Consider the following 16,211-nt stretch of genomic DNA (forward strand, 5'->3'; position numbering starts at 1 on the left):
CTCCACCATGGGTGCGCAAGGTCTCTCTTCCACTCTTCTCAGTCACAGTGTAGCTGATTTGCTTGTATGTAAAGGTTCTGTGTTATGTCCTGTTCCTGAGCAAAGGGTGATGTCATACTTTCCAGAGACAGTTAAGACATTCCAGATTCTTGGGAAGCTTGGTTAGTAAATATGGACTGTGGCCTTTCCATTTCAGGTTATATGGCTTGTATATGTATTTTTTCTTAATAACTAGGCCTTGTAATGAGTTTTGTTACATGTAACGAGTCCCTGATACCTTGTGTAAGTTATAACCTGGTTGAACTGTAGTTAGTGCACAAGGCGTTAATTTACCAGGCCCATCCCACAAACAGGCAACTGCATCAACACGCATCTGTTTTCCGTTGAGACCAGTAGCATTTGCTGGGTGGGTATACATGGCTGTAGAGATCAGGTAAAATAGGAGGGTGATCTTTATGAATATCCTGAATTCTCTGACCCTGATGTCTTCACTATGGAAAAATCACTCTGAGAGTCTGTGGGAAGAGAGAGGTATTATAAAAATGGGTGTAAAAAAGTGAAGTATTGCAACGTTGTCAGATTCCAGAATAATACAAATGTAGAAGTTGGTTGCACAGTTGGAGTCCCTCAACTAAGAGTGCATTAGACCTGGGTTTATGTACGTTATTTTAAGCTTCTAACATTATTTTGTGTCTGACCTTACCTTTCCCAGATCTTATTTTCTATTTATCCTTTCACACCCTGATTTGGACTTTTAAGCTGTGCTATATGTATAGAAGTGGGTGTGGGAGGCGTTGTTTGTTTTTTTTTTTTTAATTACTAAGTATCATAAATGGGAATGCTGAAGTAGTTTCATTGATCTAAGTGTATTTTATTGGAAGTATGTATAGAAGGAGGAAGGAAGAAGACATCAAACTGACATGCTAGAAAATTTATTTGGTGCTTATTCTGGAGACAGTGAAATTCAATTTTGCTTGCACTGCTGAGAAGTCTTGGGCCCACAGTGGCCTGGATACACCATACATGGATGACTTCCTGGAAGAGAACCCAATACACACTTTGCCAATTAGTCATACAGATGTTTGTGAAGTAGAAGAGGAGGGATATTAGCTATCAGAGTTCCTGGTTTCTAATCTTGGTCTGGAATAAGTGCATTGGCTGTTGACCCAGAGCACTGATCAGACAAATTAGCCAAATACTTAGGTTTTATATATTTATCCTCAAACGTTACAAACTGGACATAAACCAGGGAAGCTGGTTTTATTCCTAGGGTTATATGATTTGTGTAATTTCTGTATTTCTGTTTGGGAGGTGGGGAGAATGTATTAGTTGTCTGCCATTTAGGATAAAGCTATGAGGTCATGATCAGTAATAATGGTGGTGAACAATACTTACCTGAAGAAATGTAACCAGAACCCAGGATTACTTGACTACTATACGAGGCTGAAGAATAATCTGTGAGAAAGAGGGCTCCTTTGCTCTACCACTGACTGACAAGACTGGACAAAACTTGAATATCAGGTCAAATGGTAAACACTTGGCAGGCTTGTACATCATATTTTTTGCAAATATCAAGCGTAAAAAAAATCAGACCTCAAAACATCCCATAAATAGCTTAAAAATCCTGAAATCTAAAAGCTGATTTATGCCTCCGTATTGTTCCAGGGTTTGTTGCACAGCTGGGGTATGCATTCTCAATTTGTCTGCTCATCGCAGAATCGAAGTGTGATATAAGAATACATAAGCAACTGTTTCTACACTTTGAGAGAACCCTCCTCATTGCCTGACAGAACAGGAGTTGTCATTCCATCCTCATCTCTTCCCCCTAACAACACCGGATATGCAGCTGCTCTACTCAAATGCTTTCTTTATTCTCCCCAACAATATTCTCCTTCAATTCACTTTCCCCCCCCTTTTTTCTCTTCCTTTTCCTTACACTTTTTATTCTTTATGCTTCCTGCTTTGCATTGGCAATTTCCACTACAAAGCTCAGGTTGCCTCTTGCTGCTTTTGCATTTTTTAAATTATTGCTTCCCATATTACTCCCTAATAGATTCCTCTTTCTTCCTTCTTTCTGTCTCTTGAGATGTTCATTGCATTGTCTCACTCTCTCCTCTCTTGTCTTCACCTGGTAGTAGCTGCTTTTGAGCCCAGTTAGACACAACTCTCCTGGGAGCAGACTCCCTTTTGCCAATGCAAGTGAAGGAAAATGATTGCTACTAGCTGAGATTAGACTGAGCTCAGCCTCACTGATACTAACAGGAGATGGCAGCTGTTTTGAATTAAATAAAACTTTCCAATAGAAAGCAAGTACAGTACTTGGTGAAAACCACCAAAAATAATATAAGCTATTTAGCGCTTAGTAAATCAAGCCCTAAATTTGGCTATCAGATTTATAAGTTGACAGGTCATCTTTTGAAATACTAAATTGTTTGGTAACAAAATTATTCAGATTTAAGTTTAATAAAGAAGTTTGTAAGCAATTAATGTAAGAATAAATATGGAGATAATATTAAATGTTTACCTGGTCATTTCAGCAAGGCCTGAAAAAGAGGCTGAATAATGAAGTAACAGTTCCTTAATACAGTTCTTTTGATGTGACAACACTGAGAATGCTGGAATTATTCACAATTAGTGAAGTAACCAGGCAATATGAAAGTATTAATCGTCTTTAGGCAATACTGCATTTTAACTGCTCTGATAGCAATGTATAAAACAAATGACAAGCAGTCAGGCATTTTATATTTACTTAATTCCATTTTGAAAAGACAAGGAGCCCTCAATGAAACTAAAATGAAGCAAATCTGAGAAAAATGTTTATGCAATAAAACTCAGTTTTTTGATAACATAAGGCTTCCTTTTAACCTTCAAGCTAGTTGGAATGTTCACTTTCTGGTAAAAAGGCTAGCGTAGGTTGTTACCCATAGTAGGCTTAAATTACTAAATAATGAGTTTCAGGAAATAAGAATACACTGAGTGTATTTCAGAAAGTAAAAATACATTGAGTTAGCTTGGCTCATTTGAGCCTTTCTTGCATTTGTTTCTTTGGAACTTGCCCAGGTCAAGTAATTCAGATATCAGATTGAATGAAGCTCTTGTGTTCTGATACAGCTGTTCTTATTATCTTTTTAACTTTCATTTACTGAAGAGCTAACTGATAGAAATAAAAATTGTTTTTCTTCTAGTGGCTACTAATATAAGAAACCCTGCCTTTATACCCCARCTTTCTTGGTTATAAAGTGCTTTTCCATTTCTGGATGTATAGTGAGCACTCTGCTTATCTTAATGATTGATCTGCAGAGTGAAGCTGTCCCCTGCGCAGAACTGACAGCAAGGCTGTGGTCCCTTCCACATGCATCCTCAAATCATCTGAAAAGCAATAATCCAGAAATAAAAAGGGACATAAAGGAGTGGTATTCAGTGAACAGAGCCAGCCCTGTATTAGCTGGGATATTTCAATAAATGAGGAATCCTCAACTGCTGTAAGAAAGCAGTTTTCCTGGCTCTTAATGGTTCAGAGTAGCACAAACAAGTCAGAGCAAGTGTTGAGAAACTCTTAATTACACCATTGATTTAAGGCAGGCAGACCATACAGTCCAACACAAACAGACTGTAGAAAGCAAAGACATGTTGTTCAGTGGCCCATTTTCAAATCCCCTAATTTCTTTTTCTCAGCTTTAGTCATCTCTCTTTCATCCATAAAGCAAAGTATATTTCATCCTTTGAACAGTCAGCAAACAATTTTATAAAACACTGATGTTTTCACCCTGCTGATTTCAGTTATGTAACTTCCATATGAGCATTAGCGCTTCRTCCAGAATAACCAGGAACTTGGCTATTCATGTATAAGACAGCAAACACAAGTGTCTGTAAACTAAATTCTGAAAGCTACACCTGACCTATATTAATCATCAAAATGTGGAGGCATGATGAGAGGAATTCCTTTCAGGCCATGCACTGAAGTGGAGGTTGGAGATATGTGGGTTGTGGGTGGTGGAAGGGAGGCAGCTGAAATGAGGAACTGCAGAGTACAGGGCAGAGGGAAAGTTAAATAGTAGAAATTTCTACTTCTTTTTTTTTTTTTTTCCATCGGCAGGATTGCCAGGTTATTGACAATAATTTGGTATTGAAAAATGGTAATTTGGAAATCTGAAACTATTTGTATAGCACCACTTAATGCCTATGTGCTGTTTTTTATTTTTATTTTTTAAATTACATGCCCTATTTGCGTATGAGCTTTGGAATATGTTTTTAAAAATGATACTATAACAGATTAATATTTTCTTCAGCTAAGAATCCTGACACAGTCTCATCTGTAATAAGTGTAATCTTTTTATAGCTGGTATAAGCTTAAAATTAATTTCTTGTACCAGAACAGTTTGGCTAGTGATTGCTGTTCTAACTAGGTAGCTATTTGACCTGGGTTTATAAATTAATTAAACTATTTAGAAGCTCTTATTTTATTATTGTTTTCCAGCTCAGTTTGACAGATATTTATTTTCCCAGTGTGATTCAGACTGCAACACTTTTCCCTCCAGAGAAAGGGTGTGTTTGTGTGCGTTTCCTCCTTTTGGAGCCCCCTTCCTTTCGGGACGCCTGGTCTCGCCGCAGCCCTGAGGGAAGAGCCGTGTGGAGGCGAGACTCCAAAGCCCAGAGTTCCCCCAAGGCGGGGGGGGGGGGGAGCATGCGCTCCAGCCTCGCAGTTGTCAAAGTGCTCTTGCCCGAGTGGTCGCCTAGTTGTCATATACCAAAGCCGAAAGAAGGAAATAAACACACTGTCCTTTTATTGATCTTTAAATACAGAAAATCCAAAGGTAACTGTTCCTTAAGAATTTCTGCATTGACTGCGTGGGTTACTGCATGAAACGGAGCTGGTATTGCTATGGGGATATAGATTCCTGTGCTGGATTGTAAATTTGCACAAGTATTTACACCAGCAAATAATCAAGAGGTACTACATATTAGTCTAACATTAGACATTGGCTGGCCTGTCTTTCAAAGTCATTATCCAGTGTTTTTCCATTCAGACTGGCTTCATTCATTAAAGGTAGGTCTTGACCTTGATGAGAGGGTTGAATTATGCAGAAATTTTACCTTTAAGAAGTAATATGAAAACAAATGTGGATTGCAGTCCTCAGGATAAAGTTCAAAAACAAATAGCTAAGTCAAGATACATATTTGAAACAACTGCTGCAGTAGCAACTATAGATAACTTGGTGACTAACTGATTTAAATATACTTTATTGACAACAGAATTTTAATGTTTCAGCTGCTATGTTTTTCTCTCTAAATATATTTTTATATTGATGTCTCAGAACCTGGGAAGGGATAAACATTGCGTTTTTCTCTCTGATGTGGAATCATCAGCAATTTTATGCAGCCTTAGGACTAATGGTGATTTTGATAGAAATGCAGCTAATGGAAAGCTACACAGAGCTTGGAATATTACGGCTTACTGCAGTATTGCTTTAAACTGCCTCACAAGGCTTTCTGCACCCCCAGCAGCAGCAGCAGTGCTGCACTTTTCAGTTGCAATAGTTTACTCCCTTCTTCTTAGGAACTTGCCGTAATGCTGTCTCACTACATAGTCTGTTCATAAACCCGTGTTGTTAGGCTTACATATTAAACAGAGAAATAATAGAGAGCATGAGCAGTAACCTGATAGCAGAAACCTGTCCTGATATTCATTTTTAATTAACAAATGTGTATGACTTGGAAGAGATTAAAAAAAAAAAGTCTTAAAGATAGACATGGGCCATCTGAAAACAGTTGATGTCAGAAAGCAGAGGGTCATTGACTTCACTTTTTGACACCCTTCTTAATCAATTTATAGATTTGGTTTAAGTTTACTTTGTTTCATTAAGCTACATCATATGATTAGCTCAATGGAAATGTGATTAGGTATCCAGCAATGACTATCTTTAAACATGGTTAATTAAAGTAAGTGATTTTGGCTCATTTAAAATACTTTTAGATTTATAATGATCTCTTTAATTGACTAAAAGTCTGCAAAATGTGGAAGTGCCTGTTCTAGTTTCATGCAATTGCTGTTCCTTRACATCTGTACATGCATTAGTGCTACTGTTTTAAAGGAATATTCAAATTGTATTATCTGACCTATTTTATATGAAGTACCTTTTCTAGCAGATATAAGACTCAATCATACTACATGCATTTAATTCTTAAAGTTTAAATTTATGCTTATGTATTGATTTAGCAAATAAATTGCTTTGCTAATCTTCATTTTGTGCATATAAAGATGGGTTTTGAAATGTGGCATGTCTATATTTAAAATATTTTGATTTATCCTGTTTTTATTTTTTATCGTGAAAGCATCAGAAACTTCAGAGTCTAATACTGCCTTCCAGATATGCTCATTTTGACCTTAATTTTTTCTATAAACAAATTACTCTCCTCGTGATATCTCATATATAGGAATGCAGTGAGTAGAAATACACTTAAACAAGGGACTACTTTGATGTAAAATACCATTTTAAACAGAAAGGTTGTAAGGTCACAAAAGACAAATATAACTGCACATCGGTGTGTGTGAAGTGTCTCTACATCTTTTTTCCCCCACCTCGTCGTTATGGTTGTTTCCCATGCATCCTAAGGAAACAGCAAGCTGTCTAGCGAAAAAAGGCCAGAAAATGATTGTGCAGCTAAGAACTGCTTCCGTAATCAGCGCAAGATTTTGTGTGTGCTTTCTCTCTGTGAAATTTAAATAATTGAAAGCTTGTTTGTTAATTAAGGAAAATAGGCATCCGGCTCCTTTAAAGGTCCCCTAATAGAAAAGGGGCGGGGAAGAGTGAAGACTGGTGTCTTTTTAACCTTGCTGAAGGACGCAGCAGTATTTATTGACGTATGCAAATAACCAGGGGGAGGAGGAGGGGGAGGAGGAGGTGGAGGAGGAGGAGGAGGAGGGTGCTTGGAAAAACAGGAACCAGAATCAGTTTCTCATTGCAGGGTGAGAGCTCTGAGTTCCGGTGTAAGAGAAAAGAGACGTGGCGAAATTGCTGTATATCTCTGCCCTATAAGCACATCTCTCATTTAAACTGAAGGGAAACAAGGCATCAAAAAGGGTGAAGCATCTTAAAAAATATTTTAAAGGCAATCTGGCACGATCAAACGTTACATATTCCTAAATGGGGGAGGGGGAGATTACGGGTTTGCCTTGCAACTTGCTGTAGCACAGCGCTAGCAATAGGACGAGATTTTTGGCAGGCAAATGATTAAAACAGCCTGGTTTGTAGTATGAATGACAATGTTAATAATCTGTCTTTGTGGTTTTTTCCCCTACTGTTTCAGCTGCGCAAACCATGCAGGATGATTTACTGATGGACAAAAGCAAAGCCCAGCCCCAGCAGCAGCAGCGGCAGCAGCAGCAGCAAGATCCAAACTCAGCAGAAGCCCCCTCTACACCCATCTCGTCGGAGACACCCAAACCAGAAGACAGCAGCCCAGTGACTAGTATCGGCACATCAGCTCCTGCCCAAAATAGCAAGGAGAAGATGCAGATGGAGTCCCCCATTTTGCCTGGCTTGAGCTTTCACCAGCCTCAACAAGAACCTGCAGCCGGCACCTCCTTGTCTCCCTCCTTCGGCAGCACCTGGTCTACAGGGACCACAAACACGGTGGATGATAGCTTTTTCCAAGGGATTACTCCAGTCAATGGGACAATGCTTTTCCAGAATTTTCCGCACCACGTCAACCCTGTGTTTGGTGGCACTTTCTCGCCTCAAATTGGCCTAGCTCAGACTCAACACCACCAACATCAGCAGCAGCAGCAGCAAGCTCAGCAGCAGCAGCAGCGGAGGTCACCTGTGAGCCCTAATCAGGCACCTTTCGCCCAGAGAAATGCTGCTTACAGCCATCAGCCCATCATGACCAGCAAGCCGTCTTCCTCCTCTGCCTCCTCTTCTTCCTCCTCCAGCTGGAATAACCATCAAAATGCGGCTTGGAGTACACCTTCCAACCCTTGGGGTGGGCTGCAGGCTGGTAGGGACCCTCGAAGGGCAGTTGGAGTGGGGGTTGGCGTGGGAGTGGGGGTCGGCGTACCCTCCCCCCTCAATCCCATTTCACCCCTTAAAAAACCGTTCTCCAGCAATGTCATTGCCCCTCCGAAGTTCCCACGGGCTGCACCCTTAACTCCCAAATCCTGGATGGAAGACAACGCTTTCAGGACGGATAATGGCAACAATCTGTTGCCTTTTCAGGTAAATGACTACGTGCACCTTCTACATGGTGACAGCTGTCACAGAGTTATATTTACTGCAGGGGTGTATTTCATGTTACTGTTCTACCTGAGAGGCATCTCCGTAACTAATATTTGCACTAAATAGTCACCTCATATGAAATCACTGGGGCTGATCCTAGGGAGTGCATACTCAAAGATCCCAAATTCTGGCTTAAGGTTTAGAGTCTTATTTTTCTTGTAATTTATTCTTAAATATCACCAGGATTTATTATTATTATTATTTTTAGCATTAAAAAGGTAGTAACCTTCATGGAAAACAGGTTTGGCAGACTTTGTTCTATCGGTGCTCTGTTTGTATAATTATTTTTTTTCGTGTTCTCTCGTATGTGAGAAACAGGAGGAGACATTAAAATCGCTGGTTTCAGTTTTCTAAGAGCATGTTAATTTTAATCAAAGATGCTTCTTGACCAGAAATCTAGTAAATTATTTTATCGCTGTTGAAATAACTAACTGTCCTTATGTTGTGTTGGGTTTAAGGGGGGCTTGTTCGCATAAGGTATACATATGAAACACTGTATTTGTCTGATCTGTATAGCCGTGGTGTTATATTGACGGTGTACGTTTTGAATACATCTAGAAGCAGCGTGGGTGTGTATGGAAAGAGTGGCGTATCTGTCCTTTCCAGTAAGGAAATGCCTAATACAACTGACGTGATTTAGAAATGACAGGGAGGTATTGTATAAAATAAAGCATTTTGTGCTGTTCAAAATATTTGCAGAGAAAAGAGACAATAGGACACGACCTTCAGAGCCATATTGCAATGGAGTCTATTTACTAGCTACATAGCTCTGAAATATTTAAAGCTGCAGTGCCCTTCACTGTTTTTTTTTAATCTATGACGACAAAGCAGATCAATTGCAGCTGAAACTAGGCCACATAGAAGATTTGCAATTTTAATGCAGAATGAAACCTGTCATGGTGTTAATTCCATTTTTAGATTGAAAAAAGGAGAGCATGCACTTGCAGTTAGGTCTATGCAAGGTGAAGTGAATCTCAAATGTTTTCTAGGTTAGCTTTTGTAGTCTCAGACGGATTGAAATTTTCTGTTTTGGAATACAGTGAAATCATATATATGCATTCTCTTTCAGTAATAGCTTTTTCAACAAAGTATGAACTGTCAAACATTTTTAACCTGTAGTACTGTAAGAAAGGCATCTAGATTGACACTTAGTATTAGAAACAAAGTTAAAAAACCAATCACTTTAAGAGATTGTTGGAGTAAGATATATGCATTCCTATGCACTTTCCAGTCCCATTCAGAGAGGGTATCTCATACTCAGCCCTGAAATTTCATTTTGCTGCTTCATTCTGTTTAAAGGGAGAGCTGCTAATTTTGTATTGGCTGCCCTAGGTGAAGGCGGAGCGGCTCCTGCTAAACCCCTGCTCAGCCTCTCTGTAGCACTCAAGGCTGGAGAAAGACTGGTCTTCAGACATGATGTGCCTGGTGAAACTATTACGTTGCACAGAACATAGTAGCACAAAAAATATTGCATATAGCTCCCGGTCATTTTTAAGAGTAGAAAACGCATTTCAGTTCATGATTATTCCTTTGTTGAAGTTCTCTAAATGTGAGGCTTCATGAATTCTGGTAAAGAATTTGTATTTATAGGAAATATAACAGTAAATGGTCTTATTTTTGTGGTTTGGTCAATGAGGTATAGCTTTAATGAATATGCAACTTTATATATTTAATTTTCACAGATCAGAGCATTATTATGCTAGAATTATCTAGCAGTGAAAGTGACTGGAAATTGTCACAAATTAAACTGGCAGGTATTTAGTCATCATCATAAAAAAAAAGATAATGTTTTTAAATAAAAATTCATTTGATTTTGAATTTAAGATTCTGAAAATCTAAGGTGTGCGTTAATATGTAAATTTGGAAACTTGTTTTCTTCTCTGTGAATTTAACCTGGTATTTTCCTGTTAAACTGAAAACAAATACTTAGACTACTCTCATTGCCAGCTGGAATAAGAGTCTGATTTCAGACACTCGTGAAACTTGTACAGTCTTTTTCCTAGTAGGCTCTTATTATTACAAAATACCCAATTTTGCTTGAGAGATTGTCRTCTGGGTTAATGCTGGTTGCTCTTCTTCCTCAAAAATTATCAAAGGAGTCTTGAAACCATGATATTGATTGCAGACAACTGTTTAGTTCACATTTACTTTGATAAAAACAAATTCATATAAGAGCTTAATATTTGTTGCCTGGCTTCTTTTTTTTTTTTTCCCTCTTCTAAAAGTTGGGCAATATGTTGACACAGTAAGTTCTGCTTGTCAGCACTATCAAGTAATTTTGGCAGGTTTATCCATGTGCATCTGCTACCTTTCATAACTGCAGGTTTTCTGATTTTGTTTCAGAAGTGCCTTCCAGTAAACTTGTTATCAACATGTTAATGCACATTAGCAAGTTTTTTGTACTAACCAGTTCTTTTCTCTTTTGTTGAAATTATAAGACTTTTTAAATTTATGAATAGCATTTAATTACTTAAATATTGAGTTATGAAGATAAAGATGTTCGGAGTAAGAAGAAAATATCAATGGATTAATTGTTTGAATTAATGTCAGTGATATTTTTTAATTCAGGTTTTTGTGGTAATCAAAAATTTTAAACAGAAATGTCTATAATTAAGGATTGTATTCTAAATCTATAATATTTGTAGATAGCTGGTATCAGTTTCTGATATAGCTATTCTAGAAAAAGCTGATAGAATTTGAAAATATTGCTCTGAAAGAGATACATATAAAATAATAGGCTAAATGTCCTCTTCCCGTAAGTAATTTGAGTAATATGTCAGTGCACCTTGTTCTTCAAAACCACTAAGGCATCTGTCCTGAGAAAACATGTTGAATTGTTTAAAATATCATTTAGTAGGAATATTGTTGGTATCTGAATTTTGAATGGTGTTGAAAGGTAACTAAAAATGCTTTGAAGCAGAAGATTTTCATGTAGTCACTGAGAAAAATTGATTGCACTTTTAAAAAAAAAATCTAAAGATATAAAGCCGATAGTTGGAAAGGAAAACAAAAAGAGCAATTGATATGGAACAAAATACAATGTATTAAATAAGATTTGGAGATAAGATCACAGAAATAGATGTGGAACAAGGCCAGATGTGAAACACAGGAAGGTGACCAATTTGTTCTGCTCAATATTGTTCAGCTTGTAAGTGGTTCAGGCAAAGTTCCTCTGTTGTGATTATCATGTGACAAGCAGTAGTACTGTGCCATTAGGCCAGGTTGTCCTCACTTCTGGCTGTAAAATGAAGCAGCCACCAAGTGCATTTGAGGCTGTCATTACCGATTGTCCCTGGGACCAGGGCCACAGTTCAGCCCTCTTGTACAGCAGAACAGTGGGACTCGAGGAGAGCGACTGTCATCTGCTTCTGAGCTGCTCCCAGAATTTTCTTTTCCTTCAGTTCTCTCAGGTAAAGAATATATTTCTTTTGGCTCTTGGCCATATGATCATATTGGGATGCATCTTGTAGAGTTAGGAGGGTTGATTGTGCCTGAAATAGATCTTTGCAAACATGGATAAGAAATTCTCTTTACTGTGGAGAAGATGGAGAAGCAATTAAATGTTTGGAGACCAGAATCTTAATTAAGGAGGTCTACAATGTAAGTATTTAATAATATCACTATAATAAATAAYATGAAAGATTTCCCAGAAATTGTTCAGGTTTTGTTAGGTATGCTGCTTTCCTCATGTTCTTTAGAAACAATCCAAAATACACAATTGCAAGTTGTAAATTAAAAAAAACGCATAGCAATTTGGTACTCTGAAGTTTCTGGTATATATCAAGTCATTCTTATCAGCTTTACTGATAAATATAGCAGAAATAAATAAGAGCAGTAGGGTATGTATTCTGAATAAAGATAGTTTTAACATGCTGTCTTTTGAGGGGAGGCTGTTAATTACCCAGGAATCGGTGATAACTGGTTGAGAAAGCTTTTGCATTGGGAATTAGTCTGAGTCCAGATAGAATTATAAACTAAATTTAGAAGTGATATTTATTTTTGATATTTTATACTGATAGAAAATACAAATCCAAAAACATGGCCAATTTGTGCATAAATATATGTATATATGCATAAATATGTGCTTGTATATAGATAGATAGGTAGATATTCATTAGTGATGTATTAGCAGGCACAAGTACTTTGTCATATGTTATACTAAACATACTGTAGCTGTTTACTAAGTGAAATGGAGGGCAAGGAAATGACCACTGTATGATGTTTATAATTCCACTGTAATTTTCAGTTGATTAATAGAAAGTTCCTGAAGAAACTATTTTCTTTAAATGTTTGAAGTCCTGTGATATTAGCCCATACTTAGCTTTCTCCATTCCAGTACAACTGATATTCAAAACAAATTATGCATATACACACACACACACACACACACACACGTACTAAACTAATGCAGAGAATAATTTTTGTCTTAATTCTGAAACATTTGCGTTGACTTCTTTACAGAACTATGACCTGGCTGTAGTTTACTTGTCATACTTCTATTTCTTACTTAACACTACAGTAACTTCAACTGCATAACAGGATATTGTATTTATAAAGTGTTGACTGAATCAAAATGAGTTCAAATATTGAAACATTCATGAGTAACAAATAAAAACGTTTCATATTCACATATGAGTAAAGGAGTTTTACTGGCTAATAGACTTTGGTGACTGTTCTTTTAAACAATTTGTTTAAATCTAGATTTTGTTGCATCCAAACATAGTTGGATGCAATAAAACTATTTTGAAATTAATTTAAAAATATATTTCTTTATTCTAAATTTGGCATTCTGGGCTGCAGCTTCTTGACAGTTTAGTAGATAACTATACATAGTATCAATAGCATTACTGGTATTTTGAAAATTATTTCTTAAAGTGTAGATTAACACTAATTTTTCTTATATGATGATACATAAGTGCAGAGAGCCTGTGACTTTCTGAAACAAATATATCTAGGTGTTGCAGAAATAACTTAGTCTGCTTTTCTTTTTTTCCTCCTCTTTTCTTATATAGTTCTGATGTCATTTACTATTAATGTGATAAGTAGTCCGCTTATGAGTTTTAAAATGTGAGAATGTGTGTCATGGTATCCTAGTAGTCTTTAGTTTATCAGGTACAACCAATATACTATCTACTAGCTTTAGTAATTGTGAATGATTTTACAGTTTTTGTTTGAGGTATTTAATTTGACTGAGTTCTAAATGTGTGCATTTTCAATTTAATTAAAACACATTAGCATAGTATGGAAGGATAAGCACATTACTGTTTCACGTTTAAAGTGTGATGATTTGAATACTAGTTATTACTGTCCTGATTTTAAGTAACCAATTGAATCATAGAACAAGCTCTTGACCAAAGTTAGTGAAGGTGAAGCAAAGGTGAGAGCTCAGTATACAGTTGATATTATGAACAAACTAAATTGACACAACTTCCTTTAAAATGTTAAAGGTTGTAATATAATACAATGAATAAATAATTTTGTCTTAAAGATTTGGTAAAGGGATTATCTGTCCTTGGGAGGTAAGGCAGAAGGCAAGGTGAAGGGCTTGGCGATTTTTTTTTTTTTTTTTGCTGTTTCCCTCCTTTGATCATCTTCCCTGGTATAGCTTTTTGCCTAGAGGCTGCTCTTGTGAATTGAATGTAGGAGGAAGAGAGAACTGGAAAATTAATATTTTCCCGATCAAGGTGATTTTCAATGAGAAAATATGAGTTTGCAGTTCGGATGATGATTATTTCTGTTTCTTAGGGTTTGGTAAAACAGCTCTTCTGTCCTTAAGATCACTCCAGAGTGCTCCTGTATGCAGCATGCCAAAGGGGAGTGCAAGATAGTAGTGCTGAGTTTGAAGTTATAAAGTGATGTTAAACTGTTCGCATCTGAATTTTGTGTGGACTGGGTAGACTACTGTGTTTTCAAAAACTTTTTAAGTAGGCTGGAGGGAAAAACATCATGACAAAACTTGATTAACTTTCCAGTGGTTAACTTTCAGAGAGGATCTAAGTCTTTCTGGCCTTTATTTTTCTTTTTCCTACTGATCACTTGAGGTAATGTTACAAATTTGAAAATACTGTTCATAAGTGTGAGATGCTTGTCCTAGAAATTTAATCAAAACATTATTTCAAACTGGCACAAACTCCTACAGGGAATAAAGGCCTTTGCAAACTTCACTGTTTTTTCCCAAAGTTAGCATGCTTCTTTGATTTTGCTTTTGTCATAGTAATATATCGTGTTATTTAAGGAGAAGGATCTGTTCAAGTCCTTTAGCATAATGGCAGTTTGCGGATTTTAGATACTGAAGGAATCTCTTTTCTCTTCATCTTCCCTATTTCTCCCCCTCTGTCCCTCACCTCCCAGAATTTGATATTAGTAAGTTTTTCTTGTGTAATTGTCGGTTGCGTTTACCTACTGAGAAGGGAGCACCGTATTCTATAAACATGAAAGAGGATTGTTTACTCATGTCCATGTCTTCAAAACATCGTATTTTTATTGTCAGAAGATATCACAAGCCAGGTAAACAAATTCTGTATGATCTTCAAATTGGAGGAATGATGAAAGTAGGTAGGAGAGTTACTGCCCTGTGCCAGGTGGGCTCAGACTGTTGTGCCTTTCTACTCTGTTGCAAGCACAGTTAAGTGCTTGGTTTCACAAAATGCTGCCCTAAATAGTTCTCACCACTTCTCATTCCGACCTACTTGTTCACTAAGGTGAGGTGGAAATAAAATTTCAGAAAGGGCAGGAAACAGAGCTTTCTAATTCCTGTTTACTCAGCATAAGGTCAGCTAAATGTCCCTTTGGACTTTTTCTGGTGCTATTTAGACTAGTAACTTCCCTTCTATAAGGAAACTTCCTAAATGTCTACATAGGGTTAGAGTTGTTTTTTTTCCCCCCCGTGGCCAGCAGCCGTAATAAGTGGAACATGTAGTATGAGAGAACTTAACAATGCCTTTTGCAAAGCTTTAGGCAAATCTCCCATTCATAGAAAAATCAGCATTTTATATATAAGTATACATGTAATATACATGTACACACACACATATAAAAGCTATATCTCTATATGTATAAACAGTTCATTTTCTCCAGAAAACATTTCTAATAATATTCAATAACATCTGCTTTAGTACAACAGTGACAAAGGATGATTTACTAGTATTAGAATAATTTGTATTTCTTTTGTATTTAAGCTACACTTCTTTTTCCAGCAGCTATGCAAGTTGAAATATAGTAGTTTTCCAGTCTTGTTTTCTAACAAATTTGTCTGAGTAATGTTTAGACTCTTCAGTTTTTAGGCTATTGTAGCGTTTTATACATTCTGTAGCTGGATTTAGGTTTCCATGTTTTGTTTCATTATTTCTTCTTTATTTAAATTTTTCTTGTTTCATTTGGTAGAAATTGAACAGAGATGTGCAAAAGCACTGCTTTTGAGCAGTTGATATTGGAATACTGCACATAATGATAATAAGCAGTGTCCCCAGATAAAGTAGTTAGATGAATGTACTATTTTGTTTATAGAAATAGGTTTTCATTTGTGCTCCCTTTTTATTATTATTTGTAACTTTTAGAGTTAAAAAGATTCAAGTGCGGAAATATTGGGAAAAACTTTATCTGTGCGTGTTCAAACTTGGTCACATCTTTCATTTGCATATTCATAAGCTTCAATTATGAGTCTATCTTTTCCTATTAGTTCCAAATATCATTTTTAAAATACAGCTAATTGATACCTTCTTTTTCCTCACTGTTTTTTTATTTGCATGCTTTTTGTCTTTTTATTGCATGCTTTTCAGACTCATCCCGGAGATAAAACTTTCACTTATTCTAAGATCTTATAGAAGCACTGTGCTGAACAGGATAGAAAATGATGTGCTTTGTCACAATAGTGTTATGAGGAGAAGGGGTGGTGTAATTCCCATTCTGCAGATGTAAATACGCACAGAGTTTGGA

General features: G+C 36.7%; 1 protein-coding gene across 7 annotated transcripts in view; it reads left to right on the forward strand.

Moving 5' to 3' along the window:
* Window positions 1–16,211, forward strand: part of CPEB3 (cytoplasmic polyadenylation element binding protein 3) — a 100,462-nt gene that overhangs the window by 1,064 nt on the left and 83,187 nt on the right. For 4 of the 7 annotated variants that reach the window (XM_026061905.1, XM_026061908.1, XM_026061909.1 and 1 more), the window contains exons 1-2: window positions 6,950–7,082; window positions 7,309–8,216. In XM_026061905.1, the coding sequence (XP_025917690.1) occupies window positions 7,320–8,216 (897 nt within the window). In that variant the 5' untranslated portion in view covers window positions 6,950–7,082; window positions 7,309–7,319. Of the gene's footprint in view, window positions 1–6,949; window positions 7,083–7,308; window positions 8,217–16,211 lie in introns of those variants that run through there. The other 3 variants (XM_026061906.1, XM_026061907.1, XM_026061911.1) reach the window with 1 other exon arrangement.

This window comes from Apteryx rowi, unplaced genomic scaffold (genome assembly GCF_003343035.1).
Source record: "Apteryx rowi isolate R43461 unplaced genomic scaffold, aptRow1 scaffold_188, whole genome shotgun sequence".
In the NCBI taxonomy this organism is placed as follows: Eukaryota; Metazoa; Chordata; class Aves; order Apterygiformes; family Apterygidae; genus Apteryx; species Apteryx rowi.